The sequence below is a fragment of the Pseudorasbora parva genome, chromosome 23 (genome assembly GCF_024679245.1).
Source record: "Pseudorasbora parva isolate DD20220531a chromosome 23, ASM2467924v1, whole genome shotgun sequence".
NCBI classification, from domain to species: domain Eukaryota; kingdom Metazoa; phylum Chordata; class Actinopteri; order Cypriniformes; family Gobionidae; genus Pseudorasbora; species Pseudorasbora parva.
The window spans coordinates 26,827,454-26,852,628 of NC_090194.1; the positions used below are offsets into that span (position 1 = coordinate 26,827,454).

The 25,175-nt window shown below is 38.9% G+C and overlaps 1 protein-coding gene across 4 annotated transcripts in view; it reads left to right on the plus strand.

The window, feature by feature from the left end:
• The window catches only part of nf1b (neurofibromin 1b), a 118,036-nt gene extending 92,861 nt beyond the window's left edge, over positions 1 to 25,175 (plus strand). For 2 of the 4 annotated variants that reach the window (XM_067432469.1, XM_067432471.1), the window contains 22 exons: positions 2,386 to 2,818; positions 2,902 to 3,242; positions 3,342 to 3,544; positions 3,850 to 4,043; positions 4,343 to 4,483; positions 7,502 to 7,781; positions 7,869 to 8,083; positions 9,302 to 9,363; positions 9,469 to 9,610; positions 9,816 to 9,917; positions 10,004 to 10,144; positions 12,943 to 13,069; positions 13,153 to 13,284; positions 13,384 to 13,543; positions 13,623 to 13,780; positions 14,448 to 14,570; positions 14,643 to 14,761; positions 14,953 to 15,053; positions 15,142 to 15,284; positions 15,636 to 15,682; positions 17,233 to 17,449; positions 23,521 to 25,175. In XM_067432469.1, coding sequence (XP_067288570.1) covers positions 2,386 to 2,818; positions 2,902 to 3,242; positions 3,342 to 3,544; positions 3,850 to 4,043; positions 4,343 to 4,483; positions 7,502 to 7,781; positions 7,869 to 8,083; positions 9,302 to 9,363; positions 9,469 to 9,610; positions 9,816 to 9,917; positions 10,004 to 10,144; positions 12,943 to 13,069; positions 13,153 to 13,284; positions 13,384 to 13,543; positions 13,623 to 13,780; positions 14,448 to 14,570; positions 14,643 to 14,761; positions 14,953 to 15,053; positions 15,142 to 15,284; positions 15,636 to 15,682; positions 17,233 to 17,449; positions 23,521 to 23,663 — 3,724 coding nt within the window. In that variant the 3' untranslated portion in view covers positions 23,664 to 25,175. The remainder of the gene's footprint in view (positions 1 to 2,385; positions 2,819 to 2,901; positions 3,243 to 3,341; positions 3,545 to 3,849; positions 4,044 to 4,342; positions 4,484 to 7,501; positions 7,782 to 7,868; positions 8,084 to 9,301; positions 9,364 to 9,468; positions 9,611 to 9,815; positions 9,918 to 10,003; positions 10,145 to 12,942; positions 13,070 to 13,152; positions 13,285 to 13,383; positions 13,544 to 13,622; positions 13,781 to 14,447; positions 14,571 to 14,642; positions 14,762 to 14,952; positions 15,054 to 15,141; positions 15,285 to 15,635; positions 15,683 to 17,232; positions 17,450 to 23,520) is intronic. The other 2 variants (XM_067432470.1, XM_067432472.1) reach the window with 1 other exon arrangement.

Consider the following 25,175-nt stretch of genomic DNA (forward strand, 5'->3'; position numbering starts at 1 on the left):
AGAGTGAGATACAGGGCAGCAGGACGTTCAGGGAGGAGTTATAGAGCAGAATATCAGTATTTTAATAGATATATTTACAATTCTATCAAACAGAAACAAAGGCCAAACATTTGCACATCCAGCCACAGCAGCAGCACATTACAAAATTGTATATTTACCTCAAACTGTCTTTGCAGAACACAATCCTGGCTCTCTCTGTCACTCCAACAATTTCTTCCGCTATAATATTTTTTTCTTTTTCTCCACAAATCAGCGCACATACAATTTGAAGCAAACTTTGTGCAGTTTATCATTTTTAATAACAATTCCAAGTCTCGCGCGAGAACTCCGGTCTGATGCACGTGTGATCTCGCGTTGTTTACTTGTCACTTCGCACGTGTGTTTGGGAAACGTAGTTTGTGCACCAGAGAGAGAGAGTTGTCGGCGATTCTTCCTCTTGTTCAGTCATGCAGTGTGAACTTCTCTGTCGCCAAACCATCGGTCAGTGTGAACACAGCAGTGACTGAGTGATAGTCCAGATAGTCATGCAGCGTGAAAAGAGCAGTGACCTGACGAGTTTGAAAATCGTGCAGTCTGAACTAGGCTTAAGGAAAAACTGTGTAATAAGTGTACGATGAATATACATTATTATCCCTTAAATGTCACTAGTCTTTTCTGAACTTTTTCATGTTTTTTTGTTGTTTTTGTCGTGGAAGCTTCACGTTATCATTCCCCAGACATGATATAATAACGATTATTTTCCAGGTCAAAGTCCACTTGCCTTGCATTTGCAGATTTGAAGTGTTTCTTCCTCCACCTCCAAAATCTAACCCTCATATCTGGTCCTTTAAAAGGCTGAAAAACCTACGCGTTTTACATTTTAAACCACATAACTAACTGTCTGGACATTTTATCATTTTTTATCGTGAAACCGGTAATCATTCCATCCCTAACACTATTGGCACCACTAGAATTTTTTTATGAGTATTCCCATTCATTTTTACATGTTTAAGCATACCAGGGTGACTAGGCTGATCATTTTGTGTTTACAAAATAGAAAGTGGCTGTTAAAAATAGCTAAAGCATTGACAATCCACGATCCGGGCAATAATTAAGAAGTTCCAATCAAACTAAAGATGTTACAAATCTGCCTGGAAGAAGACGTGTCTATATTGTCCTAATGCACAGTTATGAGGAGAGTTTGAGTGTCTAAAGACTCTCCAAAGATCAAAGGTGAGAATTGCAGAGATTAGCTGAGTTTTGGGGGTCAGAAAGACAAAAAAACAACAACAATGAAACAAACCCTACATTAGTACAAGTTGTTCAGGAGGGTTTCAAGAAAAATCCTCCTTGTTCGTCCAGAAACCCCGATATATTCAGTTGTCAGACACGACTGGAACTTCGAACGGGACCACTAAAAAGAGCTTTTTGGCAGCAAACCCACTAGATGGGTTTGGTGCAAACGGGATAAAAAGTACCCCACAGTTAGATATACTTCTGGATCTGTGAAATGTTTTGGCCTATTTTTTTTATTTATTTTTTGCTGGAGGTCCTGGACATCTTGTTCAAATACATGGTATCATGGATTCTAGTAAATACAAGCAGATAAAAAATCTAAACCTGACCACAAAAATGTTTTAATAGGCCGTGGTTTATAAGATCTACCATCAGTACAATGTTCCAAAACAAACATCAAAATCAACACAAAAATGGGTCACACAATGAGCACAAAATGAAGCTTCTGCCATGACCATCTCAGTTCCCTGACCTGAAGCCTATAAAATGAGTGAACTAAACTGAAGAGAAGCACCACAAACATGGATATGTGAATCTGAAGGATCTGGAGAGATTCTGTATGAAAAAAGGGTCTCTGATCTGGGGAAAACTCAGACCTGTTATCTTGGGGAAAGGAGGTTGAAAAAGTATTTAATAAAAGGGTACCAATAATTATGTCTAAAGTCAATAATAATGTTATGTCAAAGCATTTATTTCATAAAGAGATTTTGCCCACATTTTACATTATTTGACTAATAAAAGATCAAAAGATTTACAATGAAGATTGTTTTTACAGGCTTATTTGTTCGTATTTACCAAAGGGGACAATAATTATTTCCACAACTGTATATATTGTACACCCCTAGTAAAGACATTTCACAGTGTTTCTTTTTTTCTATCATGAACCAGTGCATGTCATGGGTGATTTTAGTCTAGATAGAAGTTTTGTTGTTTTCTATAACCTTCCAAATGCAAGCTTATATGACCATTGAAAACACTCTCTGGCTTCATCAAGCGAGCATCAAAGTTTGTCTTCCTTTTTCAACTTATTCATCTAACAATAACAGCGTTCAGTGGGTTTGCAGGCCTTTATTTCGGTTTCGTTACTGTCTGTTTTCATCTCCCTCACAGGTTCAAGACGGGTCAGATAAATGGGGACTTGCTCATATACCACGTACTTCTTACCCTCAAACCTTACTACGCCAAACCCTACGAGCTAGTGGTGGACTTGACGCATGCTGGCCCCAGCAATCGCTTCAAGACCGACTTTCTCTCCAAATGGTTTGTTGTCTTTCCGGGTTTTGCTTACGAGAACGTGGCCGCCATCTACATCTGTAACTGTAACACATGGGTGCGCGAATACACCAAATACCACGAGAGACTGCTGACGAGCCTCAAGGGCAGTAAGAAGTTAGTGTTCATTGACTCACCTGCACGGCTGGCTGACCACGTGGAACCAGAGGAACAGAAGCTTCCAGCAGCTACTCTTGCACTAGAAGAAGACCTGAAAGTCTTTCACAATGGCGTAAAAAGGCATTACAAAGAGACCAGAGTGTCCATTAAGGTGTGTGAAGATGAAAACATGAATACTTAGCTCGGTTTGACTTTTTATGTCTTATTTCAATAGTTGTGATTGCTCTTCTCCAGGTGGGCAGTACGGCAGTGCAGGTGGCCTCATCTGATCGAACGCGAGTCTTGGGTCAGGCTGTCCTACTCAACGACATCTACTACGCCTCAGAGATCGAAGAGATCTGCCTAGTGGATGAAAGTCAGTTCACGCTAACCATCGCTAACCAGGGTACACCATTGACCTTCATTCACCAGGAGTGTGAGAGCATAGTTCACTCGATTATCCACATCCGTACACGCTGGGAGCTCTCCCAGCCCGACTCCATCCCCCAGCACACCAAGATCAGGCCCAAAGATGTTCCGGGGACCCTTCTCAACATCGCCCTCCTCAACCTGGGCAGCTCTGACCCCAGTTTAAGGTGATGAATTTTACAATTCATACAGTAGTCAGATATTTACCAGTGTATCCCTGGCATTTCATGCTTGAATATTTATGTTTCTCTCTGTTTTGTTAAAAGGTCTGCCGCTTATAACCTCCTGTGTGCCTTAACTTGCACCTTCAACCTGAAGATTGAAGGCCAACTTTTGGAGACCTCTGGCCTTTGCATCCCTGCCAATAACACCCTTTTCATCGTGTCCATTAGCAAGACTCTAGCAGCTAATGAGCCTCACCTGACCCTGGAGTTCCTGGAGGAGTGTATCTCTGGTTTCAGCAAGTCCAGTTAGTGCCCCATTAAGCCCTTAATTAAACTTTCAGAAGACCCTGGTGATCCTCCAGCTGTTTCGGATCATTATTCGCATTCTGTTTAGCCTTTGAGTCCTAAAAGGAAGTTTCCACTTTCAACTACTACTTAAAGGCATCATTAGTCCACGAATGTGATTGTGTATTTGCTTTTTTCAGTTATGTCTACAAGAATTATCTGTTTGTCTAGAGATAAAGATGTGGAATATTTAGCACAACAGGGTCCAGAATCACTCAAGTATGAATGTTTTCTGCTAACCAATGACTTTCCTTCATGTATGCAGGTATAGAATTAAAGCACCTGTGTTTGGAGTACATGACTCCCTGGCTGCTGAACCTGGTACGCTTCTGCAAGCACAGCGACGATGCCAAGCGCCAACGAGTTAGTGCAATTCTGGACAAACTCATTACCATGACGATCAATGAAAAGCAAATGTATCCATCTATTCAGGCCAAGATCTGGGGGAGCTTGGGGCAGGTAACAGAAATAATCTTAAAATAATATATTAATGTAACAGAGCTGATGACATTTTATGTAGGGTTTTGCTGAGGAGGTGTTAAGGCTAATAAAGAGCTGCATGGCGAAACCACGTGAATTACACGCATATTTTTGGAAGATTAACACAGCTATTTGTGGTTTCCCAGTCGTTTTCATGTAGCACTCGCTTCTTTTAATATTTTACTTGCACTTTTACTTGTCGTGTTTGCAATTAATTTGACTTTAGAGGGCATTTCTCATGTCAATGTTGAGCTGATGGAAGCTTCCTGTGTCTACAGATAACAGATCTACTTGATGTAGTTCTGGACAGTTTTATAAAAACCAGTGCGACGGGAGGTCTCGGATCCATCAAAGCTGAAGTAATGGCAGACACTGCGGTCGCTTTGGCCTCTGGCAACGTCAAGCTGGTGTCTAGCAAGGTGATGTTCATACACGCACACTTTGTGAGAGTGTGGATACAATCGGTAGCTGAAAAGTTCCGCTTTTATAACATTGTCTAAGAAGTGTAACGTTTCGCAGTGCGAGCGCAGTGAGATGAGTGCAGTGAGACTCAGATGTGGTTTGGTTGGTTTCTTCCTCTCTCGCTGTTGTTCTTGCTTTCTTTAACCACTCTGGTCTGCCTGTCCTTATTTCTCTTTCTTTGTCATGAGAGATAGTTTATGGCACTCAGGTCATGGTTTTGAGGTTGGTTCGTTGAGCTCAGCTGGGTTTTGTGAACCAGACAGCCTTAAAGGTGCCCTAGAATAAAAAATTGAATTAACCTTGCCATAGTGAAATAATAAGAGTTCAGTACATGGACGTCACATACTGTGAGTCTCAAACACCATTGCCCACTCCTTCATATGTAAATCTCGTGCATGAAAAACACCACAGAAAAATAAGTGATTCTCAACATAGCGCCAACTGTGACGCAATCGCTGGGATCATTATTATGTACGCCCCCAACATTTGCTTGTCAGCCCATGTTCATTGTCAGGCAGAACTGACGGAGCCGAATCATCAGGTAAACAAGCGTTTTGGGAGGATAGCAAAAACAGCAGATCTCATGGACACAAATGTCATGTTCCAGGCTGTGCAGGGGACGTGAGGACTTTTCATACCCTTCCCACAGATAAAAAATGTCAACAGTCATGGTTGATGTTTAATTGGATACCGCAACAATTTAATTCAAAATCGTTCATTTGCTCGGGCCATCTCACAGCGGACAGTTTTTCTAACCTGAGACAATATCAAGCAAGCTTCGCTCAGTGTCTAAAACTTAAGAAAGGGGCGATTACAACTATATTCCTGCAAGCAGTAAGTATTGATATATCCACTTATTGACTGCAAACAATTTCTGATTAAATTGAAACATTGAGATAAATTGAGATAGTAATATTGACTAGATAACGCAAGATGCTAGTACAGTAAGAAACTCCAAGTACCATACAAAACTAAATAGTGTGTCTAATGACAAAGGGTAATATTATTTTGTATTACAAAATACAACCGTAGAGATGTACGTCATATTACGTTTAGTTGCTTACAGATCGTTCACTCGATCCTTCTGCTAACATCACCTTCTTCACCATATAAGTTAAAACGATAGTCATTTGACAAGACTCCTATTCATTTTGTAAAAAATATATATTTATATTTTTGAGAACTGAAGTATGATGTTTTTGCATGCTTGTATTTCAGAGTACATCACAGTCACTGAGTAGCCTACATTGTGACTAACGTTATTTAAACATGCAATATCGTTGACGAAAAAAGACGAGTCTAAAATGTAGTTAAAAAAATTAAAACTTAAACTAAAAGCAGAGATTGACAGATTTCATTCCTTTAAATCCCCTAATCAGACCTTTTCTGTGTAAATAACATGTATACTATCCGGTGTTTTACCTAAACATGCTCAATCTGCCAACCATATGCACGCAAGCTCTCTCTCATGCGCGGATGATCTGAAAACACCAATAAACAAGTAATCTGCATTTTAGCAATCTCCATTTGAGATGTTCTGCTTAAAGTGTCATTCAGTCGGTCTGTGTTCTGTCAGGACTCACTAGCCGCTTCGCTGAACAACTGAACTTGTGTGAGCTGCTGAAATGAGCCAATCAGAGCAGAGCTCAATATTAATATTCATGACCCTTCCAAATAAGGCAAAAACAGAGCATTAAATCCTAGGGACAATTTCTATGGTTGTAAATGGACCTGTAAAACTATATCTTCTACATACCCTCAGTGTAGATATCAGAGAACAATTTAACATATTGTTTCAACTCATTCTAGGGCACCTTTAAAACATATGAATATTTCATTGAAACAACTTCTTAATTCTCAAGCAGAACTATTTCTTGACTGCTGGGTTTCCTGTTAATGAGAAACAGGAAATATGTTTTTGTTTCTTAACTTAATTTCTTTAGTGTCTTGCATATATTGAGAGCTGTTGGTTGTTATTTAGTAGTATTTATATATTCTGTCATAGAATTTATTAATCTTTTGAGTTAGCTTTTATTTTCATATTTTAGTTTCATTTCAATTTTAGTTTAAGTAATTTTGTCCTTTTGTTTTTTTTTAGTACTTGTTTATATATATATATATATATATATATATATATATATATATATATATATATATATATAATATATCTGTTTTAGTTTACGTTTTTCAATTTATTTTCCATTTACTGAAACTTTAATACTATCATCATTTTTGAGTTTGACAAATTGAGTTTTATAAGATTATTATTATTAAAGGGTTAGTTCACCCAAAAATGAATTACTCACCCTCATGTCGTTCGACACACATTAGACCTCCGTTTATCTTCATAACACAAATGAAGATATTTGTGTTGAAATCCGATGGCTCAGAAAGGCCTTCATTGACACCAATGTCATTTCCTCTCTCAAGACCCATAAAGGCACTAAAGACGTCGTTACAAAGCCCATCTCACTACAGTGGCTCTACAGTAATTTTATGAAGCGACAAGAATAGTTTTTGTGCGGAAAAAAAAACTAAATAACGACTTGTAAAGAGATGGCCGATTTCAAAACACAGCTTCCTGAAGCTTCAGAGCTTAATGAATCAGCGTATCATGATTCAGATCGTGTGTCAAACTGCCAAACTGCTGAAATGGCGTGGCTTTGGTGATCCGAATCATATATCGATACACTGATTTATAACAGTTCAGAGCTTTACGAAGTGGTCCATCACTATATAAGTCATATATAAGTCTTGGTCTTGGTCTCGACTTGGTCTCGGTTTAGGTGGTCTTGACTACAACACTACACTTTCTGAGCCATCGGAATTCAACAAAAATATCTTCATTTGTGTTCCGAAGATGAACAAAGGTCTCACAGGTGTTGAACGACATGAGGGTAAGTAATTAGTGACAGAATTAAAAATTTTGGGTGAACTCACACTTAAATTAATTATGCCGTCGCACTAACCCACAGGTGATCATTCGGATGTGTAAAATCATTGATAAGACATGTCTATCACCCACACCGACGTTGGAGCAGCACCTGATGTGGGATGACATTGCCATCCTGGCCAGGTACATGCTCATGCTGTCCTTCAACAACTCTCTGGATGTAGCCGCCCACCTGCCTTACCTCTTCCATGTTGTGACCCTGCTGGTGGCCACGGGGCCTCTGTCGCTGCGGGCATCCACGCATGGCTTGGTTATCAACATCATCCATTCCCTCTGCACATGCTCCCAGCTGTGCTTCAGCGGTGAGAGGATGTCAATGCCCTAGAGAGATGTTTTCATGCATCAGTGAGTTATTGATTACTGAAATGTCGTGTTTTTCTGCTGTGCAGAGGAGACCAAGCAGGTGTTGCGCCTAAGTCTGACAGAGTTCTCCCTGCCAAAGTTCTACCTGCTGTTCGGCATCAGCAAGGTCAAATCGGCTGCGGTCATTGCCTTTCGTTCCAGCTACAGGGATCGTTCTTTCTCTCCAGGCTCCTATGAGAGAGAGACCTTTGCTCTGTCATCCCTGGAGACGGTTACCGAAGCATTGCTGGAGATCATGGAGGTAAGTTATACCTTGTAAAGTAGCAAGCGATAAATCTTCTCTCTTCCATCTTAAGTAGACTAATGAAGACTGAAAGACTTTTAAACATCATATTGATACAAAATCCTGCTTTATATTAGCCTGACAAGCCAGACCCACATTAAGATGTTTGGTCTAGAAACTCACCATAGACAGGGCTCAATCCGAGGGGCGGGATAAACGGTTGTCTTTCAAACTCCCTCTGCACGCGATAGGGTAGCGCTATAACCAACCAGAGCAACGTAGGTAAAACAGAGCTCGTTGTTAGCATAGACGGTTGATAGATTAAACATTCGCTGTATCCGGTTGGCAAAACTCTGAACACATCTTCCCTTCTTAAGAATGACTTCAGTGCCATGCTGTGTTCTTTTCTCAGAGAAAAGCTTAACTCCAAGTCTTCCAGAGTCGCGGTCAGAGAAAATTCGACAGGCAATTTTCTGTCCATTTTATTTCGCTATATAAATTCAGTAAAACTTTAAAATGGGAACGTAAGCATTCACGGCACCAAAGAGCGCTTGGGTTAAATTCGTTCTAATCCTAAACGGAGAACTCATTCCTATATGCATTCACCTTTACAATTTCTCTCAAAAATGATGATCGTGTTGGTAAGTACTCCGTCTCCATGTATCCTTAAATTCTTTTACAACACCCGCAAAGAACGTTTACACTCATCATCTTCTACTTCTTCCAGCGTGCGTGCTGTTGAGTTCTGTTGACAACTATGCATGCGTAGCTCCGTTGTTCTGATTGGTTGTGGGTCTATACAATTGAGGGCTTTCCTGATTCAGTTGAAACAAGCCTCATAATCACAGCCCAATGGAGCAGTATCAGATTCATGTTCTGACTAGAATTAAGTACGACAACGTCGTGGTAGCAGTTCCCAGATGTGAACTGTAAAATTGTCCGTCGAATTTGAACCAGTCAATTTGTAAAGTGAAATAAAATGAACCGAAAATTGCCTGTTAAATATTATCGGTTGTATTTTTGTACTTGTGAATATGGATTATTGAGTTTAATAATGAAAATGTGTGTAACTTTTGCATGTTCACAGGATGAGGTTGTTTAGTGACTGGAAGACATAATAAAGATCAAATGTTGTGCATCTGCCTGTTTCATTTCTCTATATTTTTCTGTGTAACGCATTACAGACTGGTTAAAAGTGTGAAAGGGTTTGACTGGGTTTTTCCCTTTGTGTTTTAGGCATGTATGAGGGATATTCCAGGCTGTAAATGGCTAGACCAGTGGACCGATCTCGCACAGAAGTATGCACACTGCTCTATACAGAATCCTGAAATAACTTGGTAATACGTCATGAAAAGTTTCGATGCAGTTTCATGATGAACATGTATGTGTTTTTTTGTGTGCAGATTTGCTTTTCAATATAATCCATCCTTGCAACCACGGGCTCTTGTGGTATTTGGCTGCATCAGTAAACGGGTCACACATACCCAAATGAAACAGATCATACGGATCCTGAGCAAGGCCAGCCCTCTCCTCAGCATCGACCGGGTCAGAACCTGTCTAAACTGTCTGGTTTCCCTTAAAGCAAACAGGCTAGCCATGAAAATGAGTCAAGTTTACAATCCATAAGCTGTACTGTTTTTGCTCTGCTCTGGAAAGTATTAGATGATCCTGTGCTGGTCATCTCAGTAGCCATCTAGCTTTTCTGTTTTCTGTTATTTAAGAAGAACTGTAGTTGTTTTTTTATTCTCAGGGTTTGGAGAGCTGCCTGAAAAGTCCTGATAACTGTAATAGCCAGGTGCTGATCGAAGCCACCGTCATTGCCCTCACTAAACTACAACCTCTGCTTAACAAGGTATTAAATTACAGTGCTCTTCTAAAAATGTTTAGTGTGAGAGAAAGCGACAGTTTGACTTGTTTAACTGTGTGTGTGTCAATTAGGACTCACCGATGCACAAAGCGCTCTTCTGGGTGGCTGTGGCTGTGCTGCAGCTGGATGAGGTGAATCTGTACTCTGCTGGAACCGCTTTGCTGGAACAGAACCTACACACACTCGATAGTCTGCGAGTCTTCAACGACAAGGTTCTAATTTAACACTCTTACATGTCAAATTGCAGGACATACAATGTGGCAAAAAAGTATTTAGTCAGCCACCAGTTGTGCATGTTTTCCCACTTAAAAAGATGAGAGAGGCTTGTAGTTTTAGGTACACTTCAACTATGAGAGACAGAATGAGATTTTTTATTTAAAAAAACACATTGTCTGATTTGTAAAGAATTTATTTGCAAATTATGGTGGAAAATAAGTATTTGGTCAATAACAAAAGTTCATCTCAATACTTATAAACCCTTTGTTGGCAATGACAGAGGTCAAACGTTTTCTGTACGTCACCACAAGGTTTTTACACACTGTTGCTGGTAGGTTGGCCCATTCCTCCATACAGATCTCCTTTTGGGCTACACAGATTTTCAACTTTCTCCCAAGATTTTCTATGGGGTTGAGATCTGGAGACTGGCTAGGCCACTCCAGGACCTTAAAATGCTTCTTACAAAGCCACTCCTTCGTTCCCTGGTCGGTGTGTTTGGGATCATTGTCATGCTGAAAGACCCAGCCCCATTTCATCTTCAACCCCCTTCCTATCCTGGTGCAGGTCTCTGGTGTCCTTTGACAGCTCTTTGGTCTTGGCCATAGTGGAGTCTGGAGTCTGACTGTTTGAGGTGTCTTTTATACTGATAACGAGTTCAAACAGGTGCAATTAATACAGGTAACGAGTGGAGGACAAAGGAGCCTCTTAAAGTTACAGGTCTGTGAGAGCCAGAAATCTTGCTTTTTTCTGTAGGTGACCAAAATACTTATTTTCCACCATAATTTGCAAATGAATTTTTTACAAATCAGACTCTGATTCTCATGCTGTCTGTCATAGTTGAAGTGTAGCTATGATGAAAATTACAGGGCTCTCTCATCTTTTTAAGTGGAGAACTTACACAATTGGTGGCTGACTAAATACTTTTTTGCCCCACTGTATACAAACTAGGGATGTCAACGATTAATCGATGATCGATTAATTGTCGATAAGACATTTGATCGATAAGACTTATCGATCATCGATTAAGCAGGGTCATGCGCGTGTGTGAGGAAAAATGATGCGAGCATGCCCGAGTTCTATTTGGGACCATTTTACAGCTGGAGTTACACCTTCATCATGACTGCAAGCTTGCATGTGCATTCCTAGCCTTTTGTTTTGTGCAAATGTAAGTTGTAATATTGTGTTTATTTTGTGCAGGCCTATCTTTAGCTGATTTATCTCATAAGGATGCATTTGGTTAATAATTAACGTTAGAGGCGAGCGGTAGTAAAAGCGTGGCGGTGATCAGCTTCAGCTCCAACAGCACTAATAATGACTATGATTGGGACTGTCATATTACACAACATTAATGAGAACACTATTATAATAAAACATTGTGATTGTTAATTATTTGAGTTTATTTGCCGTGTGTTTCATTGCGTTGATCCAGGAAGAGCGCGTGCACAACATGAGTCACGCATTCTGACTCGCGCATGTAACTTAGTTCAAGTTCACTTGTGCATTCGCATCAGATTGTGCTGAAGTAATTTGTAATATTACATTTATTTTGTGACGTTATATATGTGATCAATCATATAGGATGCGTTTCTTTCAGCGAAATAAAACGCACTAACAAATGGCTTCAGTCAGTAATGGCTACCGGTTTTCATTCAGTTTAGCGCATACAGAGCAATGCATAATAACGATGATTGGGACAGTCATATTATATAACAGAAATGAGAACACTGTTTTAATAAATGGTTGTAAAGTCATTGGGTTTAGGTGCCGTGTTCAGAGCGTTGTTCCTAGAGCGCGTGAACACGCGTCTCCCATTCTGAATATGAATATCAGCAACTCAATTCAAGTTCACTTGTCCATTCGCATCATTTTGTGAAGATATATAATTTGTAATATTTTGTTAACTTTATATAAATCTGATTAATCTCATATAGGAAGCTTTTTGTTGAGTTAAATAACGTGCTAGCAAAGTTTCAGTGTAACTTACCAATGATTCAGCGCATCGGCTTCAGCTCGCGCTGTTCAAACAGCAACGCACGACTAATAATAACTATGATTGGGACTGTCACATTACATTAGATTAATGAAAACAATATTTTAATAAATCGTTTTGAATTAATTGGGTTTAGGTGACGTTTCAGCACATTGCTCTTGCAAGTGCGCCCACAAATTCTGAATAACAGATCTGAGGCGGCGTTCGTGTTGTATTACATGTTATATTTGGTTATTAAATAAGTAATTTAATTAAATTATAAATAACATCGACTAATTTTACAATCCCATAGCCCTTTGTTTAGATTTAAAAAAAATCCTTCTCATTCATTTGGTGAAGAACATGGCGTTTTGAGCAGCATTGCACATAGGCCTACTGTCATGCTGTCGGCTATAAGCCACTGCTGTAGACGCATATTTCAGTATTATGGTTAACGATTAATCAATTAATTGATCGTTAATTTAAACGACGATCGATCATGGGAATTTGTGAAAATTGACATCCCTAATACAAACATAATAGGACCACACTATATCGGAAACCACCTCTTTTTAGCCAACTACAGTTGCAGAATAAATAAATCATGAATAAAAATACACTTGCAAATAAGGTTGTTCTACAGTGGCAATAGTAACCAAAAACTTTTGGGTACTTGAAAATAAAGACTTTTGGGAAGTTGGCATTTTGTAGTTTACATTATATAATGCTATTCTCTGTCTCAAAGCATTTCTCAAACAATATTTTGTTGATTTGTGATTTTGAACACAAGAACTAGTGAAATGATTTGTCCTGTCAATCTCTCAGAGTCCTGAGGAGGTGTTTATGGAGATTCGTCAGCCTTTGGAATGGCACTGCAAACAGATGGACCATTTTGTTGGTCTCAACTTCAACTCTAACTTTAATTTTGCTTTGGTCGGGCACCTTTTGAAAGGTAAATCAATGGGTTTTATGCAAAAATATTCAAACATTTTGTGTTTGTTAGGATACTATCACATTTCTGTTTTGTTTTGGCAGGGTTCCGACACCCCTCCCCCACCACGGTGGCACGAACCATCCGTATCCTGCACACGCTGTTGGCCTTAGTAGGAAAGCACCTGAACTGTGACAAGTTTGAGGTGAACACGCAGAGCGTGGCATATCTGGCAGGTAAGGAAACCACTACTATCTCGCCTTTCCTTCTCTGGTTTGTCTTCGTGTTGGTTATTTTGGGTCCGGTATAGTAAGTAATGTTGCGCACTTGTATAGCTCTCCTCCCAGTGTCAGAAGAAGTGCGAAGCCGCTGCAGCCTGAAACACAGGAAGTTGTTGCTACTCTCTGATGTTACCATGGAGAATGTTCCCTTGGATATGTACTCCGTACATCATGAGGATTCCACCTGCAGGTACCACCTAGACAGAAGATCAGGGTAACTTCACACCCATCACCTTTTGTGAAATGCTAACTTTTTACATCCTGTTTCATAAATCATGAATTTTGTCTTCCAGAATGCTGCGAGAATGCCAGCTATGGGCATCCCCAAAGGTCTCAGAGCGGTACTTGGTGGCCCAGTACCCCATAGTGGGCCAAATCAGCCCACGAACACGCAAATCCATGAGCCTGGACATGGGGCAACCCTCCCAGGTCAACACAAAGAAGCTTCTGGGTAATTTATTGAGAAAACAATGTCATATACTCCGATCAGACATAACATTTTGATGGGTGAAGTAAATAACACTGATCACAGCACCTTGTGAGAGAGTGAACATTTTGTCCTCAAAGGTGTTGTTTTAGAAGCAGGAAAAATGGGTAAGCGTAAGGATTTGAGTGCGTTTCACAAGGGCCAAATTGTGATGAAAATTGCAACTCTTGTAGGGTGTTCCCTGTCTGATGCTATAGGCAATGTTTTGCTGGGAAACCTTAGGTCCTGCCATCTATGTCGATGTAACTTTGACACGTACCGCCTACCTAAGCATTTTTGCAGACCCTGTACACCCTTTCATTGAAAACAAATGTTTCAGTAATGGTTTGAGGTGTTGACTTGGCCTCGAAATTTCCCATCTGTGGGATGTGCTGAACAAACAAGTCCGATCCATTGAGGCCCCACCTTGCAACTTACAGGACTTAAAGGATCTGCTGCTAACATTATCTCCACACCTTCAGGGGTCTAGTGGAGTCCATGCCTTTACAGTTCAAGGCTGTTTTGGCAGCAAAAGGAGGACCAACACATTAATAGGTCATAATGTTATGCCTGATCGGTGTATACCTTAGTACATTTAACTGTAATATAAGTTTGTTGTAGTGGTTGTAATGTTCTTAAATGTTTTCCTTAGGCACCAGAAAAAGCTTTGACCATCTGATGTCAGACAGTAAAGCACCGAAGAGGCCTGAAATAGAAACGGGTATCACAACGCCACCCAAGATGAGGAGAGTGGCTGAAAATGAATATGAAATTGGTGAGGTTCACAAAGATGTGAATGATTCTCAATGTTTGTATCCATTTATAACTTTGTGTTTCCTGTTGAAAGAAACCCCAAGAATTTCCCATCACCACTTGCGAAATGTCTCTGTGTCTGAGTCCAATGTTCTGCTTAATGAGGAAGTTCTCACAGATCCCAAAATCCAGGCACTGCTTCTGACTGTGCTGGTAATCTCTTTCTTTCTCAGAATAAATATTTTTTTCAGTTCCTCATTCACACATCAATTTGCCTTTATAATTTTAATGTGTTCCTCTGAAGTCATATGTGTCACTTCCTGCCCCCCTACCCTGCCATTTCCTTTAAACATGCATTCATCCTCTGAATTTTTACACATCTGTAATATTGAATGATTTTTCAGGCCACTCAGGTGAAAAACACATCAGATGAATTTGAGCAGAGGGTCCTGTATGAGTTTCTAGCTGAGGCCAGTGTTGTCTTTCCAAAGGTCTTTCCTGTTGTGTAAGTCCAAATGTACCTGCTTTTCAGTACATATGACATTGAATGATGAAATTAGACTCTCATTGTTGTTTTTTGCTTTTTATTTCAGTCACAACCTCCTGGATTCAAAGATTAATACTTTGTTGTCACTGTGTCAGGACCCAAATCTTCTGAACCCAGTTCATGGAATTGTGCAGAGTGTAGTTTATCATGAAGAGTTGCCACCTCAGTACCAAACATCCTACCTGCAAAGTAAAGCATCTCACATCTCTCATATACATGCACATATCCAAAACTTGTTTCATGTTTAATCTGATTAAGAATTGAGATGATACTCATTTTGAGCAATGCAGGATTAGTGGATGTGAGTCAAATCTGTAAATGTGAGAATCTGATATGTGAATGTGAGAGTCTGATTTGTGAATACCAGAGACTGATGGGCGTATATGAGAGTTTGAACTGTAGGTGGCAGAGTCTGACGGGTAGATGAAGGATCTATGATTGCTAGAGTCCAATGAGAAACTGTGAAAATACTCCTGCAATCAAGGATTGGGTGACTGAGTGGGTACTCAGATTCTATAACATTTTTACTTACCTCCACAGCTTTTGGGTTTAATGGACTCTGGAGGTTTGCTGGTCCTTTCTCTAAGGTAAGTGACACTGAACTTGTTCTCAAAATGCAAGAAAAAAATATTAACTATAATCTTTTATATATACACGATATTGCCAAAAGTATTGGGGCACTAGCCTGATGTGGTCATACTCAATTCTAGTCAGAATATGAGTCTGAAACTGCTCCATTGGGCTGTGATTATGGGGCGTTTCAACTGAAACAGGAAAGACATCAATTGGATAGAGCTACAAACAATCAGGGCAATGATGCGACGCATTGTCAAATGTCAACAGACAGAGCTCAACTGCACTGTGTTGCCAAGTCCGCGTTTTTTTCCACGGATTGTTTTCTATGTCTGCGCGTTGAAGCGACTCTTATGTGATATATAGACCCATGAGTGCGAATTTTAGCAGGCAACCTTGCCAAAAAAAACACACATTTGACCCCCCCAAATGCCATTTTTTCCCAGAGAACATGATCATCATTTCTGAGAGAAATTGTGAAGGTGAATGCATATACAAACAAGCTCTCCGTTTAGGATCCGAACAAATATAATCCAAGCCCCTTTGATGATGCGCATGATTACGTTACTGTTGATCATCTGTCCATCATCGTCTAAAGCCCGCCCTGATGATCTCATTGGTCCGAACAGTTTCTGTTCGGAGATAATTATTCCTCTAGGGATCGAGGCCAGACCGAACTGCCCGACCTAAACATTTTGTGGGCGGGGCTATGTTCGGCTGGCATCCAGGCTATTGGGGCACCCCTCCAAATCAGGTGTATAAAATAAAGGACCTAGGCATACAGACTGCTTCTACAAACATTTGTCATTAAAATGGGTCGCTCTCAGGAGCTCAGTGAATTCCAGCGTGGTATTGTGAAACTTCTTCACTTCTAAATATCCCACGGTCAACTGTTAGTGGTATTATAACAAAGTGGAAGCAATTGGAAACAAAAGCAACTCACTCAAAGTTTCCGCACTTCCGACAATCCTAGCCGTGTCCCGATTATCTTGATGGTTCTAAAGATTATCTTATCAGATTTTCCAGTGGTGTGAACTGAAGTGTGTTGAGAGTGTCTGAACTTGCACGGAAGAATGTCAGAGCCATCCCGATCACGAATGTTGAATATTTACGATCAGAAATCCTGATGTGTAGGGGGAACCCCTAGGACAAACACGCGCACACTCACGTGAAATGAAATAATATCCAATCAGAAAGCATGCTGAGAGAATAGGACTATAAAAACAATTATTTAAAGTTTATTTAATAAGGCAATTTTATAGAGAATAATATCTATTTTTCCAAGAGACACCTGTGAACAACAATTTAAAAAAAATTGCATATCATCCGCAATGCTTATTCTGAAGTTTTGCGAGATTTCTTATGTTTACAGTCGGGACTCTGGTTTAAAATCTGTTCACCACACACTATAGGACCAAAATAGTTAAATCTAGGATTGTCCGATCCTCATGTTTGTGGTCTATCACATTTTGAAAATCTTATAAGATGTAAAAAATATTTTGGTGTGTACCCAGCATTGGTTTTCTATCTGCATAAACTTGAGCTGCTCTTGTTTTTCCCTCAGCAAACTCAGTTCCCAGACTATGCGGAGCTGATTGTCAAGTTTCTGGATGCATTGATCGACACCTATTTGCCCGGCATCGATGAGGAAACGAACGAAGAGGGACTGCGAACACCCACCTCTCCATACCCTCCACCTGTCCAGAGCCAGCTCACCATCACTGCCAACCTCAACCTCTCGAATTCAATGACCTCACTAGCCACCTCCCAGCATGCACCAGGTCTGTACTGAAGTACATGAGACTATTTATCTCACTCTTGCGGTCCTGCTGTGTTGTCACTCTGTCACAACTGCTCTCTAAAGAAAAAGATCTGCCTGACACTTCCTGTTTCCTTTTAACTTGCGGTTTTCTATCTGTCTGCTCAATACTTTGTAGTTTATAATTAAACCCTTACTTTGTAGCCAATAAAAATGTATGTAACTTTTATTTTTGTAATTTCGTTTTGCCATGAAGATGCTATTACATTTTTTTTTACTAATACTTGTAGCAGATGAACCCTTATACTTACCAATATGAATGTGTTTCTATTTCACAGACAATGCTTAAGCCTAGTCCCAGACTGAAGTGCATGTTTGAGCTGTTTAACTGAAAGCAACTTGCACTGACAAATCTTAAAATATCCCAGTGCCATTGTTTTGTCTCAAGACACTCACCAGCAATATCTTTTTCTAAGGCACGTTTATAAAAGTTATTTAAATGTCCTAATTAAAATAAAATCCAATCCTGGCTTAATCTAAGCCCTCTCTGTGAAACCAGTCTTAAAGGGTTAGTTCACCCAAAAAAGAAATTTAATGTCATTAATGACTCGCCCTTATGTCGTTCCACACACGTAAGTTCATCTTCAGAACACAGTTAAAGATATTTTAGATTTAGTCCGAGAGCGTATAATAACAAAAACTACGACTTTATTCAGCATTGTCTTCTCTTCCATGTTTGTTTTCAATCCTCAAATAAAGGTTCAAACGGTCATGATTTAGCGTATTGATTCATGATTCGGATCGCCAATGTCACGTGATTTCAGCAGTTTGACACGCGATCCGAATCATGACTCATTCCGCTGATTCATAACCATTTGAATCTTTATTTGAGGTTTGAAAACAAACGCGGAAGAGAAGAAAATACTGAATAAAGTCGTAGTTTTTGTGATTTTTGGACCAAAATGTATTTTTGATGCTTCAAGAGATTCAAATTAACTAACTGATGTCACATATGGACTACTTTGATGATGTTTTTATTCCCTTTTTGGGCATGGACAGTATAGTGTGCATACACTGTTGTACTAAATATAAAATATCTTAAACTGTGTTCCGAAGATGAACGGAGGTCTTACGGGTGTGGAACAACATTAGGGACATTAGAGTCATTAATGATATAAATTTCATTTGTGGGTGAACTAACCCTTTAATATACTGTTCTACCCAGTGTTAGTTGTGGTTGGTTTGGAAAAGATGAACCTAAAGAGACATTTAAAAAGATTAAACATTTTAATTATGAATCTCATTTATGACATCTTATGTTACTTTTTTACGTTTATAGTAGGGCTGACAATTTAACGCGTTAATTTAGATTAATTAGTTACGGTAAAAAACAATGCTTTAAAATGATTAACGCATTTAACACACTTGCCCCGACCCCAGACCTAGTTAGCTCATCTTACATTTCATACAGTTGATTGATGAAGAATACAATGCAGGGCAACAACTCAGTGTGATGAAGCCTATAGAATGCAATTAGAATGTCCATAAAGTTCAAGATATGAGGCAAAAATCCCCCATTTGAGTTTGTCGCAGATCGTTTTTACACTGAGCGCGTTTGTTCTGGTCCGTGTCTCAGAGGGCGATTGTTCCCTCTGTCACTCTCGCTTGTATCCAAGGTAAATCATCAACACTATCATCTATAACACTATAACCTGAGCTCAGCTCACCGGTTCTGCATGATATTACCAATTTTTCATGTGAACCATGCTCCATTTCGAACTAAACTGCCAGTGTGAAACACCTTCAAATTTACATCATGATATAAGCAATTTCTCACAAGTTCTTTTTTTCTGTCCAGAATAGCATAAGTACAAATGTGATACTGATCTTATTTTTAATATAGTAACAGTTTAATTAATGATTTACATTTACCATTTTCGTAGAGAACCATTTACTTCACTCATGAATGAACTCAATGACTCAATTAGGCATTAGCGCCACGTACTGGCAGTTTGTTATTTAGAGGATAATTTCATATTTCCATATTAATAAAAACAAACGTTAAATGAACAAGGTATAGTTTTATCCAAAAATATTTATTTCTGAAACTACTTTTTGTAATGTCTATTCAATTTTTTACACAATAATGACTTTAAATGATCTTTTGGGAGTAATTTCTCAGCCAAATTTGACGAGCGCCACATTTAATTAGATAAAAATGAATTAGAGGAAACATTTTAATCCCTTGACAGCCCTAGATTATAGTTATGCATCAAAGAGTTTATTTGTTTCAAGTTGTTTCCTGTTAGGCAGTCAAACTTCTGTTTTTACTTTGGTTATGCCACTTTTTTTTCTATTTTGTGAAGCACGAATGAGCCTCGTTTCACAGACAATGCTTAAGCCTAGTCTCAGACTAAAATGCTGTTTTAACTAAAAGCAAATTGCACTGACAAATCTTAAAATATATCTCTGCCAGTTTTTTGTCTCAAGATGCACACCAGTAATGTTTTTTTTGAAGGCATGTTTATAAAAGCAACTTAAATGTCCCAATTGAACTAAGCCCTAATCCTGGCTTAACCTAAACCCTGTTTGTGAAACCAGGCAATGGTGTATATATACTCTAAATGTAATGCCTCACCCATATTAGACAGTGCACACTCCCAATGTGTGAAGAAACAGATTTGCCACCTTTTGTATGTGCTTGTTATATAATTTTGTATCATCTGAGTGTGATATATTTAATGGTATCTATCTGGTTGGTTTCTATGGGCCCTTTTTTACCGATTTGAGCGCATGGTCTGAAGCGCATGAACCATGCAGGTGCACTTAGGGCATGTCCGAATCCACTTTTGCTAGTTTAACGATGTAAAAAACAGTTGGTGAGCTAAACGCATGGGCCAAAAGGTTTATAACTAGTCTCTTAATGAGTTACGGTGTGTTTTGGACGTAAGGTACAATGAACCAATCAGAGTCTCATCTCCCATTCACTTTAAAAGCCAAATGTGCTTGCACCCTAAACTGTAAAAAAATAATAATGGACGTAGTGTCCATGACGTCACCTATAGGATTCTGAAGAGCAGTTTTAATGCGTAAAGTAGGGTCAAGTCGGCCATTGCCATCTTAGCAACACGTCATTGCGCATCACTCTCGGATAACAGAAAAGGGGCAAAGAGGCGGGACGTGGGCGGAGCTGAGGTGACGCGATGACTAACAGACAGCGGATAAATGGCTATCCACCTGTCAATCAAAGTGGCCACACCCCTTAATTATGCAGAACTTTAAGGCATTATATAATGTAAACAAATTAGTTATTAAAAAAAATCACCCCCCTCACAGTTGTCATGAAGGGCAAAATTTGCCGTATAGACCAAATCCATAATTCGTACCAGGCTGTAAATGTTTTTTTCTGCTGTAAAGTTGGGCATTTTAACATGCGGCTCAATGAGATTCTGCTCCTTCCTGGAGCCTGTCTCTAGTAGTCAGTCAATGAACTGCAGTTAAAGTCACTTCTGTATTGGCTTCAACAGAAACTGCTTTCTACTGAAGCAGAAAGACTGTATGCTCTCCAGAGAGGAATCTTATTTATAATATTTAAAAATGTTTGTGTGCTGCTGCGTGTTCCTTTGTGTGTAAAATTAGCAGTGTATGCAAGTTGTGTATCCACCTATAGGCACATATTACTTAGGCGCCCTTTAAAGGGTTAGTTCACCCAAAAATGAAATTTATGTCATTAATGACATAAATTTAATTGAAAGATTCAAACGGAAGAATCAGCGGATTGATTCATGATTCGGATCGCCAATGTCACATGATTTCAGCATTTTGGCAGTTTGACACGTGATCCGAATCATGACTCATTCCGCTGATTCATAACCATTTGAATCTTTATTTGAGGATTGAAAACGAACGCGGAAGAGAAGACAATACTGAATAAAGTCATAGTTTTTTATATTTTTGGACCAAAATGTATTTTTGATGCTTCAAGAGATTCTAATAAACTAACTGATGTCACATATGGACTACTTTGATGATGTTTTTATTCCCTTTCTGGACATGGACAGTATAGTGTGCAAACACATAGATACGCTGTTGGACTAAATATAAAATATCTTAAACTGAGGTCTTACGACATTAGGGTGAGTCATTAATGACATCAATATAATTTTTAGGTGAACTAACCCTTTAAATAACAAAAAATCAGTGATTTGCACTCAAGACTCGGTCTCGTACTCGGTCTCGAGACCATATTTTAATGGTCTCGGTCTCGTCATGGACTCGTGTCCATTTGGACTCGGAATTGACTCGTACTCGAACATTTTAGGACTCGGACTTATCTCCGAGTCCACTCGAGTCACGTTCAAAATATTAATGATTATTACTCTATGTTAATAGTTCTAGGTAATAATTGATGTTTGACACTTCCAATGATGTGTGGTTTTCTTAAGCGCAACTGCACGTGACTCAGGGGCGTAGTTTATGGGGGGTATGTAACCAAATCCCATTCAAATCCCTTAGTTACAACCCAGTAGATCAAAATTAAAATATGTAGAATTCATTTGTTTGGAAACAATAATTTTGTTCCTAATCAAATATGAGTTTGTCATAATAAAAGGACAAAAAATACTCCCCCTCCATTGAACCAATTGGTAACACCCAACCAATGAGTCGCACTTTCACCAAAACGCGAGTGATGTTTGAAGAGGAGAGCAAACGTTAGCGCCAAAAATGAAGAGAAGCGCTGCACAGCGGACTATATATTAACTGCTGGTCAGAGAGGGATGCAAAAAATAAATAAAGCATGTACTGAGAATGAGGTATGAGAATATTGTGTAATAGCTAAGTACACACCACATATATTTAGCTAGCTAATCCATTGCAATGTATTTAGCTATAACTATCAGTATAACAAGTTACCAAAGCATCCTGTTTTGCTATTTCATTTTTCAATAGTGTCTGTAATTGTCAATGACAAAAGTATTCACATCGGTTTTTGTTTTCTTCCTAAATGAATCTGACTTTTGAACGAATTGGATGAATGAACGATTTAAGTGGCTCACTCATTTAAACAGTGAATCGCTGCCGCCTACTGGTGGTTTTTTTATAATCTCTACTATGTTAGAATTTCATGAATGATTATACACACATTTCAAAACGTTATTAGGTGTATAATCTCTTAACATGTTTTTATAACAGATTCGAGGTAAATATACCAGCAGGTTAGAAAAGTCAGCTGAGGGAGAGGAGGAGCAGCTGATCAGGTAAAGAAAAACAGCAGCTTTGTAAAGTTAGGCTAGATAGACAGATAGATAGACAGATAGATAGATAGATAGATAGATAGATAGATAGATAGATAGATAGATAGATAGATAGATAGATAGATAGATAGATAGATAGATAGATAGATAGATAGATAGATAGATAGATAGATAGATAGATAGATAGATAGATAGATAGATCGGTCGATCGATCGATCGATTGATCGATCGATACAAATCCTGCCGCAATATATATATATATATATATATATATATATATATATATATATATATATATATATATATATATATATATATATATATTCCTCATTAGTGCCTGCGCGGATCGAATGAGAAATCTATGTAAATATATATTTGATTGCACCGGCTCTCTCTGGTCTCGGTCTCGACCCTCTCTGAACTCGGACTCGACTCGGACTTGAATGAGCTGGTCTCGACTACAACACTGCAAAAAATACTGCGCTATTAGTCTCGCTTTAGACCAGGTTTTTGTTGGTTAATGGCACAGTTGATTTCAGTTGCCTCAAAATAGCAATTCGCCAACAATACACCTAACAACACACCTCATTTTCAGACCTGCACGCCCATGGGCAAACAGATGGGTGCGAGTGCATTTGCTATTTAAACAGTGTGTCGTGACATTGCGTCAGGTGTGTGACAGCGCCCTATGACTGAAAGGCCATTCGTCCTCTTCAATTTAACTTTTACACTTCTAACCTCAAGAACAGAAGCTTTGAATGACTGTTAAAATATAGGCTGTATATATTCACACTTGTAGCTTTGTTTAATCATGCATGCATGTTTTTGCTTTGAGCAGGAATCGATAAAGAGAAGGTGGACCTGTCCCCTACCACGGTTCTGGCATCCAGCGGACGCACACGCCACGGCTCGGCCAGCCAGGTCCAGAAACAACGCAGCACTGGCAGTTTTAAAAGACCTAGCATCAAAAAGATTGTATGAGAACTGCAGCACAGCAGGGTTTAGCCCCTGCTGGACCTCTGACATACATTGTGCTGCACTTTATGCAGTTTCCCTTCACTTCTGCTAAACCCAGCGTTTACTGTAATCTTTAGGTTCTTCTAAAACTGTCCAGCCATGTTTGCCAGGATCAAAATAAACTGAACACCTCTGTTTAAACCAGTCACTGTTTGACACCGGATGGGAGGAAGTCTAATATTGTTTTGTTTATGCATAATAGGACATTAACTTTTTTTTAAATTATGTTTAAAATTATATTATGTTTAAAAGCACTAATTTCCTTATTAAATGTATTAGATAGAAAGTATTAACTAAGTGCCATTTCTTTGTTTAGTTGTATTTGTTCTTGTTTACTTTTTTGTGGTCGTTTCCTTTAGGCCAGAAATGATTTCTCTTCAAGAGTCGGCACTAACGCGGAAACATTTTTGAGCTGTCCCCTAAAGCAAAAATGTACAATCGTTCATGTAGTATTTCTAGAATTTACCCTTTTTACCCTTTTGGACTTTATAGTACAAGAAACAAATACATAGAAAAGAAACATTAAGTTGCCAATCCATCCAAACTGTGATCTCTCAGTGTGGACTGCCTTTCCAAAACCCAGATATAAAGAAACGAGAAAGGCAACCTAGATCTCATTGTGTTACAGTGTGTTATGACATCTTGAACAAATAGATGATTCAAGAACATGCTGTTTTAGGGCCATATTCGAGCTCTTTTCAAAGTTTACTTTCACCTGTTTCAAGTTTTCTTTCTTTTGGTTAACTGTAACATTCTGGGCTCCGCAAGACTATTATCATCCACTGTTGGGATTGCAGCAGATTTTCTTTTCCGGTCGTGTAAATGTTATGTCATATGTGCTGATGTTTGTGTTTTAGTTTTATTTTTCTCTAAAATTACATCCAAGCTTAAAATCTAACTTTTATCCGTACCCCATATACAACGGTGCCATTTTGACTTGGACATGTTGAAATGTGTGTATTGGGGGCAATTTTATTTTTTCTGTTCTTCTTCTCATGAGTTGCTTTCACATCGGTACGTTCTAATGTCAGAAAGGTCACGTTTTTGAATGGGTTTAGTAATGGTAGACAGACTGATAGATGTTTCAAACACTACGCTTTTTTTGGCACTTGAGGTTATGCAAAATTTACATAATTCACTTTAGTTTCTTTTTTTATGCTGAGAGCTTCACCTCTGTAAATATTTTTTGTGTAAAAATAGAAAAAAGTATATTTACTACACTGTAAATACAAGTGACTATGACATTGTTATTTTGCTTTTTGTAAAGCAGTTAATTACTGAATATGTACGACATAAAATATGAATTGTTGTCTATCAATCATGTTCACTGCATTATGTCAATTAACATGGAGGACATTGTGAGGGTTGCACTGAAGATCGAAATCTTTGTGTCCTGGACCCTCTTTATAATACATTATTGTTATCATCTGATTTCATATTTATAGATGTAACACTAATAAAGTCCATTTCTGTCCA